This window comes from Sus scrofa, chromosome 2, assembly GCF_000003025.6.
Source record: "Sus scrofa isolate TJ Tabasco breed Duroc chromosome 2, Sscrofa11.1, whole genome shotgun sequence".
NCBI lineage: Eukaryota > Metazoa > Chordata > Mammalia > Artiodactyla > Suidae > Sus > Sus scrofa.
Window position 1 is genome coordinate 136,453,301 of NC_010444.4, and position 24,026 is coordinate 136,477,326.

Genomic DNA, 24,026 nt, shown 5'->3' on the forward strand with positions numbered 1-24,026 from the left:
GAGCCCCACAGACATGAAGCAGAGCCTCAACAGCCTAGACCAAGAGAAGGCTTCTCTGGGAAAGAGGCAGGGCTGCCACTGTGTGGCTGTGCTGGGAACTGCACCCATCCCAGGTCAGGGCCAGGCTCAGCAGTTACAAGGCTAAGTCTAAAGGCACAGGCATATTACCTAAATCATGGGGAGAGGGGACAAGAGGTCAGCTAGGCCTGCGCAGGAACAGCATTTTTTGGTTGTGGTGTATGACTATGAATTCACCCTCTGTTTACAGATAACTCTCTTCACTATTCCTAGGAGGAAAAAGAAATGCATTCGGTACTTACCCGGAGAAGGCCGCTGCCCCAGCCCCGTTCCTTCCGATGACAGTGCTCTAGGCTGCCCCAAGTCCCCAGCCCCCCAGGACTCACCCTCATACCTCCTGCTGCCCCACTTCCCCACAGAACTGCTCGCTAGCCCTGCGGAGCCAGCGCCTACATCACCAGGTCTCTCAGCCGCCCTCAGCCTCCCAGCCCCCTGGGCCCCTTCAGGCCTCTCACAGCGACCTGCAGAGTACACAGGTACAGCAACCGCAATCGCAGAGAAAGGCAGCCTAGCATGCACAGGACACACAGCTTCCTCCAGGAGCCCACTCTCTGAGAAGAGACGACAGAGCCCCAAAGCACGTGGAAACCGGCCAGGGGCCCTGTTAACTCTCTCTCAGGGTCCCAGCCCCAGAGAGTTCAGAGGCTGCCCAACTTCTGCCTGAACCTGGGCCATCAATTCAAACTGCTCCAAGTAGCTGGAATCAGGTCTGTGTTGTGTCATCTGATTCAGAGCATCCCTCATGCCTCTGGCAGACTGCATCTATTTCTACCATCTGTCTTGCTAGCCAAATGCCCCTGATCCCCTTTCTGCTTTAGTCCATAGATGGGCTGGACTGAGCCAAACTGCTTTCCCTACCCCACCCCAGCCCCATCACTGCCACGCCCTCCCCATACCAGATACTTCATGGACCAAGAAAGAGCTGGGTTACCCAACAACATGTGAGCAGGTCACAACCACAAAGCTCAAGACGACAGTGCTTCTCCCTCAAGGGCCTGGAGAAGCCCTGTTTACAGAAAATCAGCTGCTGTCTATAAGATGGACCAGGGGAAGCCTTTTGCCACATTCTCAGGACCTTACAAGAAGAGCAGTGAATGGAACAGGTTAGGTTTAGACCTATCACAAGGGTAACAGGAATAACCTGACACTACCTTACAGACAAGTGGGGGCGGGGGCGGGGAATGTTCCAGTTTGAATCACTTGGAAATGTTCCTGAGAAACTCAACCGCCTAAGAAGCCCTGATAACAAATGCCCCAGTCACTAGAGGCTGCAACCAACAGTTTCAGGGCTTGAAATCCAGCATGCACCCCTACCCACTTTTGAGAGCCTTTCTCATGACTGATTTCCCGTTCATTCACTGTCTAGCCAGCTCTTAAACAGTTGTGAGAGGGGCAAACCACACCTCACACAGAGCCAGTGCCTATCTTCTAGCATGAAACTAGGTTCCCTGTGAGGCTGCAGGAAGGAAGACCGTGATAACCAAAGCAAGAAGCCCAAAAAAATCTCCTATAGTGGACAGTGGGTTTTCACCACAGCCTACTTTAACCCATTTCTGAGCCAAGCTTCAACCCTGAGCCTTACACAATATTTTTTTTTTTTTTGGCCACTCACGGCAGGTAGAAGTTTCTAGACCAGGGACTGAACCTGCACCACAGCAGTGACCCAAGCCACTGCAGTGACAAGGCCAGGTCCTTAACCCACTGAGCCACAAGACAACTCCAAACAAATCTTTAAAATTTAACTTAGTTGGAGTTTTGTTTCGACTGTACATAGCCTGAACAGCAAAGAAAAAGGGCTATCCCCATACCCCACACACCCCTCAACAAAAGCCTTTAGTTCTTACTTTAGCCACTGGCTTCTCTGAATCCAAAGAGCCTATGTTCTAGTTTAGCGCCACAAGAATTCTTGGGAGAAAAAAGGACCACTGTAGTATTCAAAATATTTTTGTATTGTTAATGCGTATCATAGAAGAACTTTTCTGACATGAGAATAAAGATACTTTTTACTGGGTTTCTTTTTCGAAGCTTGACCCTGAGGATTAAGCTGTTTCAATAACAAGAGGATGACACGTTCCTCTGCTTCTCCACAGCCACCAAACTTGAGCTTTACTCTCTTAGTACGCATGTTCTCGAGAATCAACCCACACAAGCCAGGGATTACTCCCGTCCCCTCTCCTTAAGGGCCATGGGCACTGCTCCAACCCAGACAACAGAGCTCATTGAGGTGTAAGCTCCCGTTCCACGCCCTGATCTTAACCCCCTAATCCTCTGGCCTCACACCTGATGCAGGCACAGGCCCGCCTGCCTCCACCGCTCATTTGAGAATGGGGTGGAAATTGGTACCTACGGTCCTTAAGCCCCAACCAGAGAGAGAAGCACATCACCACCAGGTTCCAGTTTCCTCTGAAGGCAGAGAGAAAAGAAAACACAAGTATACATCCTATTTTGAGGAAAACAAAACACAGGCATCTTTTATAACCTGGTATCATCATAAAATCTAAAAGGAAGGTATTTTAAATAGCACCCTTTCCTCCCAAAGACTGTTTAAGGTACATGAAGCATTTCTTAAAGTATTTCTGTTAACTTCTCGAGCCCCGTCATGAATGTAAAAGGCGTCATAAAGCCAGCGCAAATGTCAGTCAAGCAGCAGATATAAATGTTGGGCAAGAAGTTATCACAACCAGGCACGGGGCCACTGTCATGTATTGTAATTTCCATTTCACTGAGTTACACTTTTTGAATTTTATGTTTAAAAATATTTATAAATAAAGTCATCTTCCAGAGTAGTGTCTATTTAAAGTAGGCCACTGGAAGTTGTAATCCTGGACTTGCTTCTTTCTGGAAGGATGCTAGAGACCAGCCATTCTCTTGACATCTGTCCCATTTAAAGAATTCTGCTCTGGCTACTGGCCTAGTTGTTTCAAAAAACTACACTTAAAAAAAAACAAAAAACAAAAAACTACACTTTAACCAAGGCTTATGCAAGACTGGGTTGCTGTATCTGATCTGGTGTCTTATTTAGAGCACACTGGGTAAATGAACAATGCACTCTGTGTATATGAGAGTAAAAGAGCTGGGGCAGGCTTTGGCATCTTTGTTATAATCAAACCAGCTTTAAAAAAAAAAAAAAAAAAAAAAAAAAAAACTGACTTCAAAGAGAAAACTCGAATCTTCCTAGATCAAACCAGCACATTTCTGTGAGGCCACAGAGTGACTAGAGATGTAGCCCCAAATTCAACTTCAAATACCACGGCAGTCCCACCTCACTTTCAGTCACTTCACAAGTGACCAAGACAATCAGTGAAACACTGAGAAGCCAAGACTGTGCCAGAGTCGTCATCATCACCAGCAGCACCACACTGCAGGTAGCTCCTCTTTCCAAATTACCCAGCCAAGCCCAAGAGAGGCAGGGGCAGGACTCCAGCCTCATGGTTTGACCTCATGCTCAAGATAATAAGGAAATGAGAGGACAGGCAGCAGTGAGTAGCACTGAAGACAGGTTTGCTATTTGCTATTAATGGGAAAGGGCCGCTCAATTTCTTTGAATAAGGTCAGAGCCTGGAAAACTCTTGGTAAAACATTAAGAAAACTGAGAATACAGCAGGGGAAAAGGAAGAGAGTACAAAAGAGTACTTGCTACGGCCAGCTGGAAGGGCCTGTTAACATGCCTGTGATTTATTTGGGTACGTACTATTTTCTCTTGGATGAGCTGTCAGATTTCATTAAACATGAGAATTTAAGATTATCAGGAATTTGTTTTAAGCCAAGGAATTTGTTGTAGTGCAAAGGTCTTACAGAAAGTCAGAAAGGGAACAAAATTTTAAACTACTATATAGTCTGTCCACATAAACTTACATATTCAGAAAGATCCCAGTATCCTTTAAACATGGGTAGTGATGTTATTTCGTCCTGTAATTCTAACAATTCTTGAGGGTTATACAGCTCAAGAGCTAACAGTAATAGGATCTTGCTTCCTAGAAGGTGAAACTTCCTTTCCAAACTAAATACAGCACATGCTAACAATCCTGGACTTTCAGGAAAGATTTGTTTATGATATTGCTAGGAACATACTTAGGATAGTTAAACTTGTTGTAAGAACTGACCTTTACAGTGGAAAACAGAGTAAGACATTCCAGCTAGGACTGAACTCTGCTACCTTCCCCACTAAGACGGAGAACAAATAGAAAAGTAAAGGCAATCAGGGATCCAGAAGTAGTCAAAGGGGTTTGGCAATCTTTTTCTGTAAAGGGCCAGGGAATAAATATTTTTGGCTTTTTGGTCAAATCGGGGTGTGTGTGTGTGTGTGTGTGTGTGTGTGTGTGTGTGTGAGATTTTTAACAACCCTTTAAAAATGTAAAAGCCACTTTTACCTTGTAGACTACCCCCACTCAGGCTGTAACAGACAATAAGCGGGCATTCATGTGAAGGCAGTACATGGAACTGCATTAAAAAGGTAGGTTTCGGACTAGTGAAAGGTGAATTAAAGGCAAACTACTGTCAAGTAATAATCCGAGCCACAACTCACAGTAACCATGAAGAGAACACATTAAGATTACATGTGAGCTCGACTGGACCCCTAGCCCGGGAATCTCCATATGCTGCCACGAGTGTGGCCCTAAAAGGACAAAAGACAAAAAAAAAAAAAAAGAAAAAGAAAAAGAAAAAAAAAAGATTACATGTGAACACAGATGATTCTAACTGGGAAAGTAAGAAAAAAAGGAGCCTGAGGAAGAAAGAAAAAATCAGTTAAGAAGAAGTTTCCTGGTGGCCCAGAGGTTAAGGACCAGCACTGTCACTGCAGCAGCTCAGGTCACTACTGTGGTATGGGTCCCATCCCTGGCCCAGGAACTTTCACAAAGCCAAAAAAGGGAAAACTTCATTCCACTATAGGAGAGAGGCTGGAAACCAGAGCAGTGCAGCATACAGTATGCCTGAGTCCACCACTTAAAGAACTGAAGTAGTGACTCCACGGAACCGTATCGACAACAATTTCTATCAGAACCTTACTGTTATGTCAGCAGCCTCCTGTGAGGACATTAACGGCCTGCAAGTCTATTCCGACTCAACAATCATGCATAAATTTTACTCTTTTAGGGAGTTCCCATCGTGGCTCAGCGGAAACAAATCTGACTAGCATCCATGAGGGTGCAGGTTCAATCCCTGGCCTCACTCAGTGGGTTGGGGATCCAGTGTTGCTGTGAGCTGTGATGTAGGTCACAGACGCGGCTCGGATCCCGAGTTGCTGTGGCTGTGGTGTAGGCCGGCAGCTATAGCTCCGAATCAACCCCTGGCCTGGGAACCTCCATATGCCGCAGGTGCAGCCCTAAAAAGCCAAAAAAAAAAAAAAAAAATTGAAGAGACACATTTAAGTACACAAAAAGCAAACCATTTACTACCTACTATGTTACTTACTTTTTATTGAAAGTATCTTTCATTCATGACGGTTGCTTTCTGGGATATGCCACACATTTTAACGTTAGAGGTTAAATTATTTCTTACATGCAGGTAAGTAGTGTAAATAGTTTACTCCACATGGGATCACTGATTATAAAAAGATGACATACCACATGGGTTACATGTCTTTTTTAATTGAAAAAGCTAACAAACGATCTAATTAGATTTCCCCCAAAACCACAAACTGAGTAGTAACTGAATTTCTAGCCACCATATTGAAAGCGGAGAGGATTAAAAATGCAAAAACAAGTCCTCAGATCCAATTAAGGAAGCCCTGCTACATACAGGCTAATCAATACCAGTGGTACTCTTTGACTCTAGGAAGCTGGAAGACATCCCCATAACCCCATCTCAGAACATTTACCTCAAGTGGCCTTTTTCCAGCTTCCAACTCATGAATAAAGATAATACATTGTTAATTCTATCTCAGAAAAATTTTTCTGAGATGCTTTATTTACAATGCCAACTTTTCCAAGTCACTAAACTAAAGTAAACTGACAATAAACTAGGCAGAAATTGCTTTACATAAAGAGGCAAAGCCCAATATGCCACTTCCTATAGAGAACCCACAGTTCAATTTTATTCAGAGCAAAGAAAAGAGAAACTTTAGATCATACTAGAAGAAACTCAGCCATAGGTTTGGAATCTGTACTGAAACTACACATGCAATGAGAACAATATTCCACTAACACAACTGATTTGCTGCTGCATTTGTCGACTGTTTTTCGAATATTAACAATTATAAACAGAGCAGTGCAACTAGTATTTGGAAATATCCTTACAGTGTTTCAGCATCAGGCACAAGATTTCACTTCTCCTCACACCACTGGTTCTCTTTGCGTACCTACAAGAAATAAAGACAGATAGAAAGGAAGTACCTTAACACGTGTAGTCTTTCCTAAGTCTACTGCCTCATGATTCATCAGTAGCCTGTGAGGTGGGTCAGAAAGAGATAGATGGAAAACTGGAAAAACTAGGTTAAGAGTACCATTTTTTTTCCCCTCCCCAGTTTTTTATTGTGCCCTGCTCAAATAATCACTAAAAAAAAAGAGGAAAGGCAGAGTTCCCATCACGGCACAGCAGAAACGAATCCAACTAGGAACAATGAGGTTGGGGGTTTGATCCCTGGCCTTGTTCAGTGGATTAAGAATCCGCCATTGTCAGTGAGCTGTGGTGTAGGTCCCAGACGAGGCTCAGATCCAGCATTGCTTCAGCTGTGGTGTAGGCCAGCAGCTGTAGTTACGATTTGACCCCTAGCCTGGAAACCTCCACGTGCCACAGGTATGGCCCTAAAACGCAAGGGAAAAAAAAAAAGAAAAAAAAAAAAGGAAAGGCAATGAACAATTACAGCTTTAGTCACTACAGCTGACCTGGGCCAACAAAACCATTCTGATTTATTCATTTCTTCCCCATTCACTAAGTCGTTGTGAGGTATCCTGGCACACAATCACCCACAGATAGGGCCTGCTTTTCTCAAGTCAAATATTGATGACTTATATGTAAGGTTCTAGGTGCCCAAACTAGTAAATGCTAAGGAACAAATGATCAAACAGCACCTTTGGATGAATACTAATTGTTCTTACACTTATGAAAAACAGTATCATTAATATTTAGCACACAGAAGGTACCTTTTATCCCTCAAATAAGGTCAAGACTCCTTGCTATTAGTACTTCTTTTGCCTAGCTTGGGTTTTAGTCTTTCATAAAAAAGCATTTGATCAAGAATAAGCTGTGAGCCACCTACCTGGGCTTCTTCTTCTTCAGTGAAATCATTTTTGATATTGAAGGTCTTGCGTATTTCCTCAGGAGTTTTCCCCTTGATCATGTTAGCAACAGTCTTGCATGTAACATCAAGCAAACCTTTGATGTCTAAGTAGTTTGCTGCCTGTAAAGTAATTTTGTTGTTTTCACTTAAGTATACTTGATGTTTTAAATTAAATCCAAAGTTAGTGACTAAGAATCCGTATCTAATTCAGCTTAAAACGGTAGTCAATTTTAAGAAATGAATAAATGACAAATTCTTCCATGAAAGATTGTTGCATGCCCCCTTCTTTGTTATACTTCTGTAATACTGATCCTTGTGCTACCTTCAGCAAACTGCACTACCTCAAATGGTAAAGAATGGCCACTACTGGCAGTTTTATGTACGCACACACCTCAAATCTTGACAAAAATATTTACGGAATTCCAATATAAGCTGTTATAGAATCACATCTTAATTAATTCCAAAAGAATCAGCTTTCACTTTCTTTCATTTTCTCTACTGTTTTCTATTTTATTGATTTCTGCTGTTATCTTTAATACCTCCTCTCTCTGGGTTGAATTTCACCTTTCATTAGTTGTGTTTTGCTGTTGTTGTTTTGTCTTTTTAGGGCTGCACCCACGGCATATAAAGGTTCCCAGGCTAGGGAACCAAGCTGTAGCTGCCAGCCTACACCACAGCCACTGCCACACCAGATCCAAGCTGCATCTGTGACCTACACATAGCTCCCGGCAACGCCGGATCCTTAACCGAGCGAGGCCAGGGATAGAACTTGCAACCTCATGGTTGGATTGTTTCCACTGTGCCACGACAGAAACTCCATTTCATTAGTTTCTTTTTTTTCTTTTTTTGTCTTTTTGCCATTTCTTGAGCTGCTCCCACGGCATATGGAGGTTCCCAGGCTAGGGGTCAAATTAGAGCTGTAGCTGCTGGCCTACGCCAGAGCCACAGCAACAAGGGATCCAAGCCGCTTCTGTGACCTACACCACAGCTCACAGCAATGCAAGATCCTTAACCCACTGAGCATGGCCAGGGATCGAACTCGCAACCTCATGGTTCCCAGTCGGATTCGTTAACCATTGAGCCACGACGGGAACTCCCCCATTTCCTAAGTTTCTTAACGTAAAAGCTTAGATCACTGATTTGAGACTTTTCTCCTTTCCCAATACTTGTGTTTAGTACTGTCAATTTCCCTCTGAATGCTACTTAAGCTGCATTTAACAGATTTTCATACATTGTATTTCATTTCTATTACGTTCATAATATTAATTTTTCTTTTGATTTCTTCGATTCATGGGTTACTGTGAAATGTGTTAAGTTTTCAGATATTTGCAGATTTTCCAGATGGCTGTTACTGATTTCTAACTTAATCCCATTGTGATTAGAAAAAAAACACATTTTGTGTGACCTAAATCCTTTCAAATTTGAGACTTGTTTTAAGGTCCACAACATGGAAAGATACACTTGAAAAGAATATGTACTCTGCTGTCATTAGATATAATGTTATAAAAATATCAGGACAAGTTGGTTGTTATTTAAGCCCTCTATATCCTTACTGATTCTCTGTTTACTTGATTATTAGGGAGACGTATTATAATATCTAACCATGGCTGCAGATTTGCCTACTTATTCTTTAGAAGTCTGTTAGTTTTTGTCTCACTTTCTGGAAGTTCTGCTTTTAGGTAAATAAACATTTAGGATTCCTATGTCCTCTTAATAACAAACTGATCCCTTTATCATTATGCAACAACCCTCTTTAATCCTGGTAATATTCTTTGCTCAGAAATATACCCAAATATATATAGTCACTCCAGCTTTCTTTTGATTGTTGTTAGCAAAATATCTCTTTCCACCTTTTAAACCTAATTGTGACTTTATATATTTAAAGTGAGTTTTTTGTAGAGAGAACAGCTGTCTTGCTTTTTTATCCAATGTGACAACCTCTACCCTTTAATTGTGGTGTTTAGACCATTTACATTTAATGTGGTTACTGATACATGGACTTAAATATAGCACTGCATTTGAATTTAGAATTAAAATTCAGTATCAATGAATTTAACAATTTTAACTCAAAAGAGGTGCTGAAGGCTGTGCATTAGAGATGTCTTATACAATGCATTAAAAACATACCAGGGAGTTCCCATCGTGGCGCAGTGGTTAACGAATCCGACTAGGAACCATGAGGTTGCGGGTTCGGTCCCTGCCCTTGCTCAGTGGGTTAACGATCCGGCGTTGCCGTGAGCTGTGGTGTAGGTCGCAGACGCGGCTCGGATCCCGCGTTGCTGTGGCTCTGGCATAGGCCAGTGGCTACAGCTCTGATTAGACCCCTAGCCTGGGAACCTCCATATGCCGCGGGAGCGGCCCAAGAAATAGCAACAACAGCAACAACAACAACAAAAGACAAAAAAAAAAAAAAAAAAAAAAAAAAAACATACCAGGATTAGCTCGAAAAGTGTTCCTTGGTCGACTTTCAGGAATTCTTGATCCCAAACAGGGATATCATCTGTTCGCTTTTCCTTGTTCTCATCATCCTCAGGAGGAGGAGGATCATCCTTATGGTGGGTGCACCACTGAATGACCTGTTACAACAAAAGTTCATTCCTCTGTGGCATTTTGTGACAAGGTACTCATTCCAGGACTGGGGCAAGGTTATTCATACACTGGGCTAAGAACTAGCTATAGTCGAACTGGATAATCAAGTTAGTAGCCAAGCTTTTTAAAAGCACAACCCTTGAGGACAGAATATCTTAGGTAACAGTGAACCATGCAGTCAGATTACTATACATGACCATATGAAAAAGCTACTCTGCAAAAAAAAAAAAAAAAAAAAAAAAAAAACCCAAAAAACATTAAATTAGAAATAAACATGTACAAGCCAGCAAATGACCACACCATAAAATATAAAATCTCAAAAAAATCTCTACAATAGACTAAAGATATGAAAAGGCAGTTTATAAAATGTCTGAATAGTCAAAGAGGAGGAAATTCTCAGCTTTATTAAATGCAAAATTAACACTACAGTCAGAAACTACTTTAGATCATGCCCCCCAAAAAGATATATAAAAATCAAGACGCTGGAGTTCTCATCGTGGCGCAGAGGAAACGAATCTGACTAGGAACCATGAAATTTGCAGGTTCGATACCTGGCCTCTCTCAGTGGGTTAAGGATCCAGCGTTGCCATGAGCTGTGGTATAGGTCGCAGATGTGGCTTGGATCCCGAGTTGCTGTGGCTCCGGTGTATCCCAGCAGCTGTAGCTCCAACTGAACCCCTAGCCTGGGAACCTCCATATGCCGCAGGTGCAGCCATAAAAAGACAAAAAACAAAACAAAACAAACAAAAAATCATGACGTTGATACTAATCACTGACAATAGTGTGAGGATAACATGAATGCTTCTACTGTAGAGTGTAAATTAGTATAATCCCTTTGAAAAGTAATCTAGGAATACCAAGTAAGCTGAATGAGAATGGGTGTTTGCTGTATAATCTAACTTTTCTGTATGATTAAAAATTTTTTTAGTTTATAATGTCGGGGGAATAAACAATGCTGAGAGACAATGGGAGAGCTGAGAAATTATAAATTACATATAAATTCTATATTTATAGATAAATTACATATAGATTGTATACCACCAGGATACAAAAAAAGAGAAATAACTATTTCCAGAAGAAAAAGCCAAGCATAAAGGGCTTTAATTAAAGCCCATGCTCCCAATGCCCAGAACTTTCTTCCCCCATAGAGTCATGTCTTTGTTCAAAGATCATCTTCTCACCTTAAGGCATTTCCTGACCATCTTTGTTTTAAAAACAGCCAACTGCTCCCTACCATACCACTTTACTCCAAAGCTTTTCCATGTGACATACTGCTTATGTTGTACACTTCCCCCACACCTTCAGAATGCAGACTCCCTAAGGACAGCAATTTTGTCTGTTTAGTTCACTGCTATACCTCCAGCACCTAAGAGAGGCCTGACATTTGAATGAATGCAAGAAAAAGCCCTTTTAGAAGCATTTTGTATTGGCATAAAATAGAATGTTAGTTTGCAAAGACAATGCCCAGAAGTCAGAAAGGAGATTTACTTAGATAAAATACAAAGCTTCTGAACCAAAAAATACTAAGAATTGACAAAAGACAAGCAAATTGATAAAAACTATATAAAGAACTCCTATAACAAGCCTACTAGACTATGAAATGGGTGCATTTTGAAAACATTATCCTAAGTGAAATAAGTCAGACACACAAGGATTAAATGTTCTATGATCCCATTTTTATAAGGTACCCAATATAGTCAAATTCATAGACACAGAATACAGAACAGTGGATATAAGGGTTTTTTTACCCAGACTAGGCACAATACATACATACATACATACATATATAAATTTATTTTTTTGCTTTTTAGGGCCACACCTGTGGCATATGGAAGTTCGTAGGCCAGGGGACCAATTGGAGCTACAGCTGCTGGCCTACGCCACAGCAACGCAGGATCCAAGCCACGCCTGAGACCTACACCAGAGCTCACGGCAAATACGGGATCCCTGACCCACTAGGATTGAACCCACATACTCATGGATATCAGTCGGATTACTTTCTGCTGCCTGACAGCAGAACTCGACTAGGCATATTTAAAAGACTGGTAATAGCCAAGTGTAGTAAAACTACGGAAACACATGCAGCGCAGCTGCATCTCATTCCAGGGTCAAGAGAAAGCATAAAATGTAAATATGTATGGTTAAGGACCTCTCAAAATCCCTGAGGAAGGCCCCACCTGGAACTGACCACTTCCATCTCCAAGCCTAGCCAGTTCTCCCCCCAGTGTGCAAACTGCCGGCTTTCTTCAGAAGAGCAAGCAGTCCAACAGCTGTCTCTGTTATGGAGCCATATGCCCTGAAACACTAAAATCCTATTCAACAGAGTGGCCTGTTGTTTATGCTTGGAAAAAGTGTTGATCAATAAGTGACGGGGGAAACACATGGTCGTGTTCTCTAACTCGCTGAGGTATACCCATTCAGTAGATAAGCAATTCAATATTTAAAATGTGTTAATGAAAAAGACTACACAATTTAAATCTTCAGAGCCTGGTTAAATCAACTAAAACAAATATCTTAGTCATAATCTTATATAATTGTTTGGCTGTTGTTTTTTTTTTAATTTTTAGGACCACACCAGCAGCATATGGAGGTTCCCATGCTAGGGGTCGAATCAGAGCTGTAGCCACTAGCCTATGCCACAGCCACAGCAATGCTAGATCCGAGCTGTGTCAGTGACCTACACCATAGCGCACGGCAATGCCAGATCCTTGGCTCACTGAGCAAGGACAGGGATCAAACCGGCGTCCTCATGGATGCTAGTCATGATCTATGTGTCGATATAGAAAGATGACGGAGATACTGCTAAATGGATGCATACATATGTATGTGTAGAGTTTGCTACCTTACCTTTTTTAATATTGCTGCATTAACATTTGGTAAAGGGACTGGATCATCATCTCCTTCATCATCCATTCCCAAATCTAAGAAAACCAGAAGAGAGTCTCTATTATATTCTAACTCCATTATAACATTTACACCAACCAGGCTGTCTCAAACAAGTAACTTGCAAGACATGCTATCTCAAAGACTATAAAAGGGCATTACTAAAAATAGTTCTTTCAAAAGCACTTAAAATAGACAGTTCCTAGCAACAGCTCCAAGAACTACCCAAAACTATATAAAGTTGTATGAGTAGAGAAATGCAGGAATATTATAAAAAGGCAGTTCTTAATTAGGAAGAAAGGCGACTTAAGAAGTAGGAATGGAGTTCCCATCGTGGCTCAGTGGTTAATGAATCCGACTAGGAACCATGAGGTGGCGGGTTCGATCCCTGGCCTTGCTCAGTGGGTTAAGCATCCGGCGTTGCCATGAGCTGTGGTGTAGGTCGCAAACTTGGCTCAGATCTCACATTGTTGTGGCTGTGGTACAGGCCAGTGGCTACGGCTCCGATTTGACCCCTAGCCTGGGAACCTCCACATGCCACGGGAGCGGCCCAAGAAATGGCAGAAAGACAAAAAAAAAAAAAAAGAAGAAGAAGAAGAAGAAGTAGGACTGAGGAGTTCTCTGGTGGCCTAGCATGTAAAATAGCCAGGTTCTCACTGCTGTGGCTTGGTCACTGCTTTGCCACGGGTTCAATCCCTGGCTAGGGAGCTTCCGCATGCCACAGATGCAGCAAAAAACAATTTAAAAATAAAAAGGTAGGATTGAGATAAGTGGGCAGCCAACTGGAAGAAAATTAAAGCCAGACCCTTAACACTATTCTTTGTACCAAACTCTAGTTGAACTGCATTTAGAAAAAGCAACATAAAGTATTACAAACGAAACATCATCTCAATCTATTAAAATGTGAAGCTCAAAGATGTATATACACAAACACAACAGATCATGCAGCTACTGACAAAATCAAGGCAGGCAATTCCATACATACTGGTATGATTTCAAGATTAAAGTTTTTAAAAGCCATGTATAAAAAATAAATGTTACCTAAATTGAAATGGGAATACACTTATATATTTATATTTAAAATCTCTCCAAAAGAATATATAAGGAATTGTTAATGTTACATCCAGGGACGTTAATGAGAACATGGGTTAATGAGAACGTGCTTAAGTTTCAGCACGTACCCTTTAGTGTTATCCATCATCACGTATATATTACCTGTAACTTTGAATATATAGATTCCTCTGATAAAAAAGGTCTTTTATTTTATCGATGTGGCTGCTGACCTCCAAAGAAAAAACTTAAAATCCATGTTACTCAAAGATTCTAAGTAATATTTTTCAAACCAAATGAGTCTGTCCTTCAGTTTCTAAAGGACTAAAATAGAGATGCTAAAGAAACTTATGTAATAGAAGTGCCAAGATTAGAGGTCAAAACATAAGTTATGAGTCCCTAAAATATACCAGGTGTTGTCACAGATAGTGAAGACTCAGCAATGAATAGAGGAGGATGGGAGGAGTTGTTGCAGTTTTAGAGTTGCTCAGTATGCATCACAGAGAAGATGACATTTTTGGAAAACTGTAAAGGAGAGAAGCCGTAAGCAGGGGAAATGGCAAACACAAAGGCCTTCTGATGGGACTATCTGGCATGTCCTAAAACACTAAGGAATCTACTGTTACAAGAGCAGAGTTTGCCATGCTGAAAAGAGTAGATGACAGGGGGCCCTAATAGGGCCTTCTGCAATATGGCTACTGTATTGGGAAGAGAAGGAAAGACAGCAGGAGGGGAAAGAGAGAAACCAATTACTGGGCTGGCAATAATCCTGGCAAGTAAAAGTGGCTTGTACAAGGTTTACAACTATGTAAGAAGAAACAGACCAATTCTTATTTATGTCTTTTTAGTGCCGCACCTGTGGCATATGGAAGTTCCCAGGCTAGGAGTCGAATCTGAGCTGTAGCTGCTGGCCTACACCACAGCTCAGGCAATGCCGGATCCTTGACCCAAGCACTGAATCCCCATCCTCATGGATACTAGTCGGGTTCATTACTGCTGAGCCACAATGGGAACTCCAATTCTTTATCCATTTTGAAGTTAGAGGCAATAGGATTTGCCAATACATGGAAAGGAAAATGTGAAAGGAAACAGGGAATGCTAAGGTTTGTAACATGAGGACCAGGTGGATGGAGCTGCCATTGGAGGTGCCATTAATTGATATGGGTAAGGTTGTCAGAGAACACATTCTGGAGGGCAGGGAATGAAGAACTCTGGTTTCATAAGTCTGAGATATCTTTTAGATATTCAATGGCAGACCAAGAAGTTAAATACTCCAAGTCTAAAAATCAAAAGAAGAGATCAAAACCGTAGTTAAGTTTGAGAACTGATGTATAAATGGTTTACAGTACCATGAGACTGGCTGAGGCAACCAAGAAAATGAGTATTATTGATTGATATGGTGAAGAAGCACAACCATCAAGCAAACCCTGGAGAACTGAAGGCTTTAAAGTTGGGGAAACAAAGGTTCTGAGTAAGGTAATAAGGGCCCTGGAAGCCAAAAATGGAAGGGATGATCAACTGTTAAAGGCTATCAATTACATCTAGATGAGAAATGAAACAAACAAGGCACCTGACATCATAGAGATCAATGAGCTTATTTAACAAGCTGCTCCAGTGGCATGGCAGGTAAAGATGAAAGTAGATTCAAAAAAGGATCCTATTTTCCTGTATGGGTGGATTCACTTATTTCCCCTCTCCTTCTCCCTACCAATGCCATTCCCTGATCCCAATACAGCCAAGATTAAAACTGTAAAATGACAATATTTCAATCTGGATCAAGTCACATGCTTTTCTTGAACTAGGACGAAATATTTTCAATCAGAGGGGAGAGAAAGAAGTTGTACAACTTGCATGTACAATACTCATGCTTGGGGAGTGAAGACATTAGAGGAAACTTAATACAGGAGACCAGCTTGTTTAGATCCAAACGTTATCTGAAGAAGGCTTAAGTTAAAAATTCAAATAAGGGCCTTTTATAGTTGTAAAGGATCACTTGTCTAGCTTTAAACAAAGGATCTGTAATGTTTTTTGCTTTTAGACTGAATCTACAACAGTCATTCCTTTAAGTGATTTAATTTCAAGGACTTTTGAAAGACACCTGTATCCTGATAGCATACCCTAGAACTGAAGAAATCAGTCAATCCATGTGTACACATACTAAGATTTTCACTTCTGACTGTCCTGTGATTAGCAGATTTTATTTCAACACACTCCAGTCCTCAAGACGCTAGAATTCACCTCTGATGCCCAAAAGGTATGGAAGGAAACAATCATTTAACTACTATCAGTCTACTTGCTTCAGTGATCAAAGCTGGCATTGGAAAACCTTCAAGGAGCCCTATGCTCTTACATCAGTAAATGCTTCTTTGAAGCAGCACAGGACAGATTAGTGTGCCAGGCACCAACTAAGAGGAAATAAACAATACTTTCATTGCCAAAGCAAGTATTCAGGCAGCAATTTTGGTATCAGTTTATACATCTTCTAAAGCCTTACTCACCTACCTTTAGGGATACTTGGATAGCTTTCAACTCTTTTATTAGTGACCATACCACAGTTCTTCATTCAACAGGCATTTGATGAACAGTGACTGTGGGATGTACCAAGGGGTTTACAACTTAATAGAAGTAATCTATGTATTTAAGTTACCAGGGTACAGGACTCTAAGTGCCACATGACTGATGTCAATTATCAAAAAAGAATTTTATGTTCAGCTTTTTTCACTAGAAAACAGGAAAAATAAAATAAAAACAAAAGAAAAGGAGTTCCCACTGTGGCCCAGCAGAAACGAACACGACACTAGGAACCATGACGTCAATCCCAGGCCTCGATCAGTGGGTTAAGGCTCTGGCATTGCCGTTTGCTGTGGTGTAGGTGGCAGACTCAGCTGGGATCCTCTGTTGCTGTGGCATAGGCTGGCAGCTGTAGCTCCGATTTGACCCCTAGCCTGGAAACCTCCATATGCAGCAGGTGTGGCCCTAAAAAGCACACACACAAAAAAAAAGAAAAGAAAAAAAGAAAGAAAACTAAAAAGAATTATATGTTCTGCTTTTATTTTCCATTAGAAGACAGAAGACAGGAGTTCCCGTTGTGGTGCAGTGGTTAACGAATCCGACTAGGAACCATGAGGTTGCGGGTTCGGTCCCTGCCCTTGCTCAGTGGGTTAAGGATCCGGCGTTGCCGTGAGCTGTGGTGTAGGCTGCAGACGCGGCTCGGATCCCGAGTTGCTGTGGCTCTGGCGTAGGCTAGTGGCTACAGCTCCGATTCGAGCCCTAGCCTGGGAACCTCCATATGCCGCTGGAGCGGCCCAAAGAAATAGCAAAAAGACAAAAAAAAAAAAAAAAAGAAGAAGACAGAAGACAAACCTTGCGCAATTAAGCTTCTGCCTCTACCACACCTAATATTTGCTGTTAGAAATCTGCTAACTTATCCCTGAATCCTACGTAATCAGTCTGTAGTATATGAATCTGATAATCATTCTGGTCACTTCAAAACACCTCCCTTTTCCCTTGGCTTCCGCAAATCCTACTCTACCAATCCTTTATTTCTTACTTCTACACTCTTTTATTAACACCTCATTCTGCCCCAATGTGACCCTATTTACTCCACAGATACACACACATATGCCCAGAACCCTCCACACCAAGTAAGTCTATCTCAAGCAGTCTACGACTCAGGGTCCAAGATTCACTAGCTTATTACAAAGATCTTTAAGGGACACTCAAACATGTTCAAGCTCAAAGTCATTTTCTTTCTATTCCTCTCGAACTCATTCTTCAGCTCTATCAACTGCAGCATAACCATCTCAACCCCAACTAAAATGTTTTTTAAAAACACATCCTGTCTACTTTAGCTCAGAATGCTCCCCAAAACATCTCTATCACCTCACCAGTATAAAGAATAACATCCACCAAGATGTTCCCAGAGCACCACCCAGTACAACCTGTATTAATGCATGTGAATCATACCATGTGACAGTTTGCCATGTTTGACGTCTGCCTCCTTTCCTACTTTATAAATCCTTCAAGGGCAAAGACCATTTCTCGCTTTTCTTCTTTTCACCAACATATATCTAATGCTTTGAATGTAACTCTGCACTTTATTTTTATAAGCTGTAGATACACAAAACCTTTTGATATTTGAGTACATTCAGCCCTCTGTATCTGCAGGTCCTGCATTCTCAGATTCAAATAACCATGGATAGAAAGTATTAAATAAAAATTAGGAGTTCCCACTGAGACAGTGGGTTAAGGATATAGCGTTGCTGCAGCTGTGACTTAGATTCGATCCCTGGCCCAGGAACTTCCACATGTCACAGATCATCCAAAATAAATAATTTTTTAAAAAAACTTAAATTTGGAGTTCTCATGTTGCAGTGGAAACAAATCTGACTAGGAACCATGAGGTTGCGGGTTCGATCCCTGGCCTCGATCAGTGGGAGAATCCGTCGTTGCCATGAGCTGTGGTGTAGGTCACAGATGCAGCTCTGTTCTGGCGTGGCTGTGGCTGTGGTGTAGGCCAGCAGCTACAGCTCCTATTGGACCCCTAGCCTGGAAACCTCCTTATGCCGGCGGGTGCAGCCCTAAAAAGCAAGAAAAAAAAAACTTAAAAAATTACAGAAAGTTAGAAAAAGCAAAACCTGAATTTTCCACACACACAGGCAACTATTTACATAGCATTTACAATCTTTTTTTTTTCTGTCTTTTTGCCATTTCTTGGGCCACTCCCGCGGCATATGGAGGTTCCCAGGCTAGGGGTCCAATTAGAGCTGTAGCTGCTGGCCTACGCCAGAGCCACAGCAACACGGGATCCGAGTCGCGTCTGCAACCTACACCACAGTTCACGGCAACGCCGGACCGTTAACCCACTGAGCGAGGGAAGGGACCGAATTCGCAACCTCATGGTTCCTAGTCGGATTGTTAACCACTGAGCCACGACGGGAACTCCAGCATTTAGAGTCTTATGAGGTATAAGTAATCCAGAGATAAATTCAAGTATAAGGGAGGATTATGGAGATTATTTGCAAATATGGCATTTGGGATGTAGTATTTGGGATCAGGGATTTGAATACCCACGGATTTTGTATCCCGGAACCAATCCTATGCAGATATGGAGACAACAGTACCGAAGAACTTTTTTTTTTTGAGTTTTTTTAGACCCACAGCATTTGGAGGTGCCCAAGCCAGGGGTCAAATCAGAGCTACAGCTGCTGGCCTACACCACAGCCACAGCAATATGAGATCCTTAACCCACTGAGCAAGGCCAGGGATCAAACCCGCATCTTTGTGGATACTAGTCAGATTCATTTCCGCTGAGCCATGAGGGAAACTCCCCCAATAACTATTAAGTTTTTTTCCTCCAATTCTAGAAAGTGATTTGTGTGTCTCTATATACCATCAATGTTTACCAGCCTACAATAATTCTAGGAAATCTATGTTAACTAGTAAAAGTTTAAAATGTTTCAGGACCTATTTTCTTGCCTTAATTCTTTGATGTACTGCATATATGTTTTGCAGCAGTTTCAAAAGAATAGCCAAAAGGGAAAAAAGACATCTACTCAGTTTACAATCTACTCAGCTTACTCCCTCTGCTTAAACAAAGTGCTGCTCTACTTAGCTATCATATGTAAGGTATCTCTTTTCCAAAGGCTTTAGTTTGTGTCATTAGAAATTGTGAATCCAAACCTACTTGAAAGAGAAATGAGCCACTATCTGAGGCTTGAAAACCATTTCAATGTTAGCTTACGGTGTTACCTACTTAATAAAAGAAATTCAGACAATGTAGAAAAAAAAAAAAGACTTGTATCAGAAAAATGCAGTTAAACTTTGGAAGAAAAAAAGACACAAATTTTACCCTTCATACTCTTCAGCATTTTATGATGGATTTTTATGTCTATAGATTCGATGTTCACAGGTTATCTTAAGCTACATATTTCTTCCCTTTACCGTGACCCAGGTTTTCTAATTAACTTACCTTCCAACATGGTCTTGATAGTCACAGACTGTTTGGCAATTTCAACATCAACTTCAAATATCTCGCCATCGGAACTCTGCAACTTAATTGAAGGCATCTAAAAAAAGGTATTATATTGAATTTGAAATTTAAGAGATATTACTTCTACACTGCATTTCACCATTAAATGTCTAAGCCTTCTAACTTATTAACTACAAAATCTTAACGACCTGTAGTATAGTATAAAACACTGTAAATGATTATAAGGCAATTTTATACAAGTATTTCTATAAAATTTTTTCAAAAGTATATATAACTCCTAGGAACAGAAACTTTTAAGGCCTACCCTTCTGCACTCATTACTGGTATAAATTTTAAAACTCACACTTATATTTCTAATGCAAAATATATCTAAAATGCTTTTTTACTCTTTGCCTGCCTTTCTCCTTTCACCTGAGGGAGGTCAGTCCAAAATAAACAAAGCTACCAAATAAGATATTAATTTTCCCACAGTGAAACTTATCAGTAAAAAGTGAGTTCAGATCTAAAGAGTAGATTAGAATATACTTACTTATGTTTGGATGAAAGCAAGGCCATAGAGAAGAGAATGAAATATCTAAGGATAAGCAGATGTTGACCTAATGCCCTAAACCTATAGTTTCAGAGTCCTGTTTATCTTTCTTTACTGACTGTCTAGGCGTCCCAAGTTTGAGATCGAATGCCAAAATCCTCATAGTAATAACAGCCTTTTACTTGCCGCCAAAATGAATTTATTAACTCACACTGATTATGAGTCATTAGGAAAAAGACACTTCTTACATAAAAGTTAATTAAGCATTTAACTTCAAAGGACTTGAGTTTTGGCAAAAACAAAACAAAACCTCTTTAGAATTAAAAGTTCTAAGCTTCTAAGCCAGCAATTTCTTACCGTCTTCAGATTCTTGGGGGAGAGGCATGGGGGGTGGGCGGCAGCAACACCTGACTGTAAAAACTCAAGATCTCTTTAAGTTTCTGTAACAGGTTTTTAAAAGGCCCGTGCATCTGAGATGTTCGTAATAATACTCTGATATCACTCTAACTTAAAAATACAGAATTTGGCATTCAAAACACTGACTGCACCTATTTTAGGCCCCAACACTTAGGACCCGTTAAATCGGTTACAATATTCAGCTTTTCCCACACAACTGTCTCCATTCCCCAAAGAGACAAAGGTGTTAGGGCAAGGAAGCAAAAAGGTAAAGCTGTTTTAAAACCAGCCATTGAAATATCCAGCTCACACTCATCCATGGTTGCAGAGAATCAGATTTCACTTTTCAGTTCACAAATGTCTGCTTCTCCATATTACTCAGTGCCTGCCAATAATGCAGTTGTCCTGCTCCATGAAGAAACGCCCAGAGCAGAGGACCTTCCTTGCGACAAGGCAAAAGCAAAAGATATCCCCCTAAAGAAATACTTTAACATGAGCTCAATTTTAAATTACAAAACATTCTATGCTCTATGACTGTTCCACAACACTGGAGTGAACGTTATAAAATCACAAGTCTGGAAATGCAGTTGATAAAATTACTTTTAAGCAAGACGAACATTTCATATTTCAAATAACTTTTGATAAACAGCCATATCTGCTTAGTCACAGTCAAATTCGTGTATTAGGTTACTCTTAACTGAGATCTTACTAAATAAATAGCAGGGAAACAATCGGTTAATCTGTAATTCGATGCACTTTGTAAGCTAAACTTAATACTCAAAAAAAAATTTTTTTTAGCGTTATACAGCTGGAAATCAGAGCAAAACTTTTCTATAATTATCCATGAAACTTTGATGTGGTATGTTCTCCAGACCATTCCTTCAATTCCGTATGCGCCGGCACTTTTGAGTTAAATCACCCTCCAGGAGGAGGGGTCTATCAAACATCATAAAAGAAAAAAAACCTGTTTAAGTGACCCGAAGTTCTGACACTTCTTCTTATAGGGCAAAGTGAAATCTGCGTTGCTCTATGACACACAAACATTCTGCTGTGACGCTCTCATGAAAACATTCATGAGCCCAAACTCCAACCTTTAGTCTCCATTAAAAAGCAAACCAAAGCAGGTGAACATCCTATCCCTTCGAAAACCTCTTAGTAAGTTTACGGAGTTGGTGCACCTAAAAGCCAAACCACTGTGGCGATGGCACCTGCTACTCCAACAATTGCTTCAACAACCGCGGGCTGTGGCAAAATAATGGGCGACAAATATTCCGAAGGAGCAGGCAGCTCTCTGCCGAAATTCGGCTCCGGCGCAGTTAACCAGGACGAGTGACGCCAGACACAGGGGCGAGAAAGACTGAGAGCCAAGAATCCAGCTGCGGGACGACCCTACCACGCTTCCTCTGGGACACCCGAACAACAAACGGACAAACGCCCATGCTCACGACGACCCAGAGAAGTCCATTAAAAGCCCCGCCACCACCCTCGCCCTGGCTTCCCGGGGCCGATGGGCTCAACCGCCGAGGGAGGCCCCGGCCGCAGCCTGGGCCTGCAGCCTTGCTCCGCGACGGCTGAGGGTCGCCCCGCGCAGAGAAGGCCCAATCCCGGTTCCGCTCACACCTTCTCCCTCCCGCCCGCCTGGGCGCGGTGAAGACTAGCGGCTAAAAGAGGCCTCGGCAAGTCGAGGGGCGGTGTGGGAGGTGAATGGCACCTCCGGGAGAATGGGGTCGACGACGGCTTTCACCGGGCCTGAGGGAAGGCCAGGCCCAGGTGCCTGCCGTTTCGAGCAAGGCCAAAGCCGCAGCGGGGCGGCCCGCGGCTCGCAATCTGCGGCGCCACCGCCCCCTTTCAGCTCAGGCGGCGGGTACTCACGGTGTTTGGGCTCAAGGAGATGGCGGGCCGGAGGCTGACGAGAGAAGGGCGGTGTCCGCAACCGGAGAGACAGAAAAGCGACGCACAAGGCGACTTCAACCGAGTGGCGCGGCGTCGCCTTTATAGCAGCGGGCGCAGGCGCCGAGGACCCCGGGGCCCGTGACGTCACAGAGACGGCAGGGCTGGCCGCCGAGATCGCCTGACGGCAGGCGCAGACCGGCGGGGCGAGGCGCGGCGGGCCTTGAGTCTCACCCCTTCCCTCGAAAGCGGCGCTCACTCCCCTCAAAGCGGAAACGGGGGACTGGCTCAGATACTCCACGGCCTGCAAGGGTCTTTCAGGCGGGAGCTGGCCTAAGTCGAATTAAAGACCCCAGTCCCGAAAAGCCTAGAAACCTGGAGCGAGGGGCCGGGAGGGAGAGCGCGGGGAGTAGCGGGGAGAGAGGGGCGGAGTGGGGAGGGAGAGGCGTCTGTGTTAGGGGTGGTGTTTGGGAGGGGCTGCAGCTCCTTTTCATGATGGGGAAACTGGGACTCTGAGAAAGAAAGGGCGCTGATCTTTGCAGCCAGCGCTGTGAGATTTTGCTCAGGGCCTCAGTGTCCTCCCCTGAACCCTACATGAGTTAGCTCACTCTCCACAATAATGCATAAGAAGAAATATCAGGAGTTCCCCTCGTGGCTCAGTGGTTAACGAATCCGACTAGAAACCATGAGGTTTCGGGTTCGATCCCTGGCCTCGCTCAGTGGGTTAAGGATTTGGAGTGGCCATGAGCTGTGGTGTAGGTCACAGTCGCGACTCGGATCCCACGTTGTGGCTCTGGTGTAGGCCGGTGGCTACAGCTCCGATTCGACCCCTAGCCAGGGAACCTCCGTATGCCTTGGGTGCGGCCCTAGAAAGACAAAAAGACAAAAAAAAAAAAAGAAGAAGAAATACCATTACCCTTTTCTCTTTGACTTGTGAGGGAACAGGTTCAAAACGGTTCAGTGGCAGAGCAAGGATTGTTTGATACTCTCAACTCTGATTTCCTATCGACTTCTGAAGAGGCCTCCAATCCAAAGTAACCACTGTTTCAGGGAAACCCCAAGTTAGCAAAAGTGTATTGGGTGGGGGGAGGGCGAGGTGATGGGTGCTAGGAATTCGGCAGCGAACGAGGCAGCCAGAGTCCAGCCTGCAGAGAGCCCTTGTGTGGGATGCTCCCTAAAGGCTGTGTTAGGGTCCCTAAGATGAAACCAACCCTCAAGGGAAAGGGGTTAGTCTGCAAATTCCCACTCCCACCCTCTCCAGTCAGGGACTTTGACCTGCTCTACCCTGCTCTGTTTAGAGAACAATGCCACCCCTCTGGAGGAGACTAAGGCGCCAGGCTCACCTAACCAGCAGGCACGTGATGGTATTCCTGACGCCAAGGAGACAAAGGACACTTCCA

At 42.6% G+C, this 24,026-nt stretch overlaps 2 protein-coding genes across 10 annotated transcripts in view; one reads left to right on the plus strand and one right to left on the minus strand.

Moving 5' to 3' along the window:
- Positions 1-3,023, plus strand: part of TCF7 (transcription factor 7 (T-cell specific, HMG-box)) — a 33,584-nt gene extending 30,561 nt beyond the window's left edge. For 5 of the 9 annotated variants that reach the window (XR_002341911.1, XR_002341909.1, XM_021084755.1 and 2 more), the window contains one exon: positions 292-3,023. Coding sequence is in view for 6 of the 9 variants with exons in the window: in XM_021084755.1 (XP_020940414.1) it covers positions 292-742 (451 nt within the window). In the remaining 3 variants the exon portion in view is untranslated. Of the gene's footprint in view, positions 1-268 lie in introns of all 9 variants that reach the window. The other 4 variants (XM_021084757.1, XM_021084758.1, XM_021084760.1 and 1 more) reach the window with 2 other exon arrangements.
- On the minus strand, positions 5,472-23,064 carry SKP1 (S-phase kinase associated protein 1). Its single transcript, XM_021084761.1, has 6 exons — positions 22,609-23,064; positions 19,791-19,887; positions 12,734-12,807; positions 9,730-9,873; positions 7,277-7,417; positions 5,472-6,376 (listed from the first exon to the last, which is right to left on the minus strand). Exons 2-6 carry the CDS (start codon positions 19,885-19,887, stop codon positions 6,341-6,343), a joined length of 492 nt encoding a protein of 163 aa, XP_020940420.1. The 5' UTR covers positions 22,609-23,064; the 3' UTR covers positions 5,472-6,340.